Source organism: Brachyhypopomus gauderio, unplaced genomic scaffold (assembly GCF_052324685.1).
Source record: "Brachyhypopomus gauderio isolate BG-103 unplaced genomic scaffold, BGAUD_0.2 sc34, whole genome shotgun sequence".
Lineage (NCBI taxonomy): Eukaryota > Metazoa > Chordata > Actinopteri > Gymnotiformes > Hypopomidae > Brachyhypopomus > Brachyhypopomus gauderio.
In genome coordinates, this window is record NW_027506866.1 from 314,843 (window position 1) to 320,250 (window position 5,408).

Here is a 5,408-nt window from a genome sequence, read left to right on the forward strand (position 1 = left end):
GCTGGATTTATAGCCTTTTTTGCATAGTTGATGACCTCCATTGATTTTCTGTGCTTGGATAATGCCGATCTTTTCCAGTGCAAGTGTGATGCAGTGTAGAGACCTGCTTCAGATTAGCTTCAATCTATACCACACTACCTGTATTAAGACTGCTCTGATTTTAGGAGTTTCCATGGATACCAGTGCCCGCTATCCCATGAGGGCTACCAGAGCATATAGTGGATACACTCCAGCAAGGTGACTACACACACTTGCACACCTGTGCAGGCTCGCTCACAATCTCTCACTCTCACTCACAGGGTCAGTGCTGCTGTTGATTTTGAAAGGAAAATTGATGAACTCATACAGTGCTTTTCCATCATGTGTGTGTGTGTGTGTGTGTGTGTGTGTGTGTGTGTGTGTGTGTGTGTGTGTGTGTGTGTGTGTGTAGTCTCTCCTCTGAGCTAGATAGCCAGAGGCTGCAGAGACTGATTGAAGACAACAAAAGGTGGCTGGAATCACAACGCAAAGACCCAAATGTGTATCCTTTCACAATCTCTCTCTCCCCCTCAGCTTATACACATGTATGTATCACACACAAACCAGTACGGGAACAGAATGCATCATATTTTCACACACACTCTCTTGCACCCTTGTACTCTCCTGAACCTCTGCCCAGGCCTCTCTTCACACGCTACCCAGCTGCCCCACCCACCAATGGGCTGGTCCAGCTCGGCCTGGACGAGAACAATCAGATCAAGGTCTACCATTACCGAAGAGGCACAACCCACTGATGTCCGTGTATGTCCAGTGCAAACATCAGTGGATAGACAGAATACAAACATGCCATCAGCATGTACACATTACAGGTGATGTTGCTGACAGTCAAGGCAGATTTTGCATAGTACTTTGAAATTCTTTTTTGATAAAAACATTTCTCATCTAATTGAAATTCAGATGGAATATCTAACTGTAATTAGTGATTAAGGTATTTCCGCCTACATAACACATTGCAGTGGTGGATTATACTTATTAAGATGGCGGTGGCAGTGTTGGATGTGGCTAAAACGAGCTGGAACGTCGTCTTTCCTGCAGGTGCTGAACCTGCGCTCTGGCGTGTCCCGCACGGCGGTGGTGTCCTTGAGGGAGTTGTACTCCAGCCTGCAGAAAGGGATGGACCAGGAAATGGAGGCTACGGCTAAGGTCCTCCTCCACAAAGCAGCGGAGTCCAAAGGCTTCATCAGGCAGGACGTGGACACAGCTCTGGACAGCATGGTGCAGAACTGCACCCCCATTCGGAGCATGAACGCCCTTCTCGCTGGAGGACTCTGGTCAGTTAGCATGCAGTGAGCTTTAAACTGTGGCTTTCAGATAGCAACAACAGTCACAAGAAGCTAACACAGCACTAATTTTGGCTGTTGTTTTTTGCTGCTGTTTTTACCTCTCCAATGTTCTTTCAAAATATTGCCCTGGCCTATATCAATATTTTTAGTTATTTATCCTCTTATATGTTATTTTTATTGTGTTCCATCTCCGCTCTGCTGATCCAAACTGCCATTCACAATGCTTAAAAAATAGGCTAGTTAGCTAGCTCACAGAGGACATACAAACATTTTCTGTTTAAAAATACACATGTACACTAACTGGTGCAAGCTAAGCAATCGAATAGAATATGATCATTTGATTGTGCAATTAGATCATACATAAGGGTTTTAAGTTTCTTTATAGAAGTTAAAAGTTGTACTGTATACATTGGATGGATTAATAGTTATTACTATTATTATAATAGTTATTTTTTTCCTTCTGTTTTCCTCAAAAGTCATCTGAATGCTGCAGTAAGAAAGTGTACTGCTCGGCACTTGGCTACTTTGGTAGAGAAGATTGGTGCTGGCCGCTTATTGTCTGGGGCGAAAGACATCACACCGCGAATTATTCCTGCAGTCTCCAAGTTGGCACAGGACTCTTCACAAGAAACCAAGTTAGTACTGGGATCAGAACGAGAATTCTACAAAGCTTATTCAGTTTCCCAGATAGTAATATTTTGCTGATTCTTTTAGTCTCCTAGTCTGATACTCTGAAGTCAGCAAATGCTGCTAAATTGTAGAGTAATAGAAGCACTATCGTGTTTTCTAGACACAGACAGCCTTGTAAAATTGTGCTGGTAAGATAAATGGTCAGTGTGCTGTGAGTTACGGGTCCCTCACAGTTCTCTCCTGTTTTGGGGTCTGTTCCTCGTCTCAGGCGCTTGGGCCGGCGTATGCTGCTGTTCCTGTCCTCCCACCACGACTTTGATAAGATGGTGGAAAAGTACATCCCTGCCAAAGACCTGGCAACCATCAGGGACACTGTCCACACTCTGAAATCCAAGGTAGAGATTCATGTTTGGATACATGATGAGGATTTTTTATCCCATCCACTATGCCCCATGTTAACTCATTAAACAAATGTATGTGTAGACATATATTGTAAACAAATACTCGAGTACAGGGCAGTGTGTGGCACCACACATTGTATTTACAGTAGGGCATGCACAGTGTAGTTCCAGACCCAGTAGTTAAAGGACAGAGCATGGTTCAAAATGAACCGGCTTGAATTTCAAATACATTTATCAAAAAACTATTCTTTCAGAAAGTCATTCCACTGATATGCTAAGAGATGCCAGATATAAAAAAAGATAAAAGATTTACCAGAAATACTATAATTCCTATATTAATTAATAATATTTATAATATTGATAATAATCATTCCAGAGAGTTACCATAGTTACCAAATACTGTCACTTTATTTGAATGAAATCTTTCTAGGTTAAGAAAATGCTTCTGTAATAACCCAGTGCTGTCCAGGGTTGATTTATTTATCATTGTTCCTTTTAAATGTCCTTTTTATAGAGCTGGTTAGGGAACTTTACCCCTGCAAGCCACAACTGGTTGAGCAGAAGGTGCTCCCTCTGCTCTGGTAGCTCCTGGGGACCTCCAGCAACAGTGGTACGGTCCACGGGAGGGGTGGAAGCGTGAGAGGGGCCACTGTCCACCTATGCCAAGCCCTTCATGCTCACATGGGCCCCGCGCTGCTGGACTGCGCTGGTTACCAACCTTCCAATATCCGCAAGAGCCTAAGAGAGATTGTGAAGAACCTCCCGACCACATGAGAGCTGCCAGCCAGACCTCCAGACCAAAATAAAGCCCAACATGGATTCTACTTGAGGATGGAGATGTTTGTGCATTTCTTACTGTGCCTGCACTCTAAATGAAAGAGAGAGGAAGAAAGTCAAACGTTTTTAACATTTTGAATTAGCAAAAAGCTAAATCCTTAAACTCAGAAGTCCTTTTAAATAAGGAGCACAGATTTTAGTGAATCACATCAGGTTTAACACACCTAGGAGCTCTGCTCTTTTTGCACTTTTGATAACTGTTGTCATGGTGACTATAGATATATATTGTTCTATGATTGTTATTTTCTGTTGACATATCCTGAGGTAACTGTGCAGAATGTAATTTATCACATACACAAGAAACAAGGATCTGGGGGGTATTCCACAAAGCGAGCTAACTCAGTAAGCCGGGCTTTTTAAGACAAGCCTGGCTCATTTTGCTCAAATTCGGTTCCACGAAAGAGGCGAGACTTGAGCCTCGCTCAGTTACTACAGCAACATATACGTTTGAACTAACCTGCTCTGTACCAGGCTAGAGTTGAGGCTTAGCTTAGCGGGACCGCTTCTATTGGCTGAGCAGCGTGATGTCAGTCTCGCCATCCGGGAAACTGAATTGAGGAACAAGGTTCCACTGTAGTTCTATCCATTAAATTGCTGTGGATGTAGCATATAATATCATATCTTTATACATTTAATTGAGTACTGTAATTATTACTTTGGAATGATTGCAGGTTATTATCAAAATTTAATAATTATATTTCCAAATGCAATATATATTTCGATCTTAAGAGTACATATTCATTGTTAATCAGTGAGGTTTCTGTACATTTTAATGTATTGGTTTAATCTTCACAAATTCAGGTCAGTGTAAAATGGAATACAGTGTCTAATCGCAGTTATGGTGCAGAAACATACATTAGTATAAACTCTATATCACAAAAAATACAATTCTTTGTACCTGAGTATTAATAATTATTAATACTGAGTAATTTAGGTGGATACTTTTAGGTATATATTTATCCCCATACTTCCTCTTTTGTGTTCAAATTACAAGCAAATCATATCACTCTGCAATTTATATATGTTCAGTATAAATAATGTAAATGTGTGGTTAACTTAATGGTGCAAAAAGGAAATGGACACAGACAACTACCTTACCAAGATTTTCATACAGGTGATACAAATAATCCAAAATGTATGCTATAAAAGAGCAGCTAACAGTGAAGGCTGAAGGCTGATTGACCATGGCATGCCCATTTGTAGAGAATCCAGTAGATGAGGGAGCGTGTATAGTGTGCAGAGCATTCATGCTACCAGCTCCAAGGTCATTCCAGGACAGGACAGATCCACTGGGCTTTCCAGATGACTACTTATTTGTTCAGAAGACACAGTATTATATATCTTTGTAAATTACTGGAGCCATATATTGAGAAGACCACTAGACGTTGTAAAGCTCTTACCAAACCCCAAACGGTCTGTATCGCTTTGCGCTTCTTTGCCAGTCATGCATTTCTGTACAGTGTTGGGGATGCATAACATCTTAGTAAGGCAACGGTCTGCCGCGAAATTCGAAAGGTTTACCTTGCGCTTAAGCGTTTCCTTAATATATTCATCAAATTCCCTGGTCACAGAGGCATCCTTCCCATCCTTTTCAGAACAGCTGTCATGTATTCATGAGAAGTAGTGTTGGTTTGATCAGTAACTTGGAGTCAATCAATCAATCAATCAAATTTTATTTATATAGCGCTTTTTACAACAGTTGTTGTCACAAAGCAGCTTTACAAGTGCCGAGTCCTAGCCCCCAGAGAGCAAGCCAAGGGCGACAGTGGCAAGGAAAAACTCCATAGTTTTTTTGCATGAGGAATAAACCTTGAGAGGAACCAAGACTCAGGGGGGGAACCCATCCTCCTCTGGCCGACACCGCTCACCATGACAACAACAACAATTTAGACAGAAAGAAAATAAAGAAAAGGAAAAGATGTAGTAATGTCCATCATGGTGTAGGCTTATCCGGTCAGGCAGTAGGGGGCTGGCACTGGAGTTAAATGTATATGACTTTAACAGATGCTCTTATCCAGAGCACTTACCAAAGTGCTTTGTATTCATCTTAATCAACTATTTCATGCTAAAATTCATTCAATTCAAAACGCATTGAATTCTCTAGGATTTTCAAATGTCATTGGTTCTATAGACTGTACTCACATCTGGATAAAGGCTCCATCTGTACCCATGGAGGCAGACTATGTGAACCAAAAAATTATTTCACAGCATCAATGTA

The 5,408-nt window shown here is 41.3% G+C and overlaps 1 protein-coding gene across 2 annotated transcripts; it reads left to right on the forward strand.

Moving 5' to 3' along the window:
* Nucleotides 1–450: 450 nt before the first annotated feature.
* On the forward strand, nt 451–3,260 carry LOC143485414 (TOG array regulator of axonemal microtubules protein 1-like). 2 transcript variants are annotated; one of them, XM_076984843.1, is made up of 6 exons: nt 451–520; nt 659–780; nt 1,075–1,310; nt 1,799–1,957; nt 2,221–2,347; nt 2,868–3,260. In XM_076984843.1, exons 1-6 carry the CDS (start codon nt 517–519, stop codon nt 2,991–2,993), a joined length of 774 nt encoding a protein of 257 aa, XP_076840958.1. In that variant the 5' UTR covers nt 451–516; the 3' UTR covers nt 2,994–3,260. The 2 variants fall into 2 exon arrangements, with proteins under 2 accessions (XP_076840958.1, XP_076840959.1); XM_076984844.1 differs by lacking the exon at nt 451–520 and having other exon boundaries at nt 665–848; nt 2,868–3,257.
* Nucleotides 3,261–5,408: the final 2,148 nt, after the last annotated feature.

Excerpts from the sequence above, each read along its gene's own strand:
- LOC143485414 (XM_076984843.1), top strand. Across the intron at positions 1,958-2,220 it reads GACTCTTCACAAGAAACCAA|GCGCTTGGGCCGGCGTATGC; the intron begins GTTAGTACTGGG and ends TCCTCGTCTCAG. Across the intron at positions 2,348-2,867 it reads TCCACACTCTGAAATCCAAG|AGCTGGTTAGGGAACTTTAC; the intron begins GTAGAGATTCAT and ends TCCTTTTTATAG.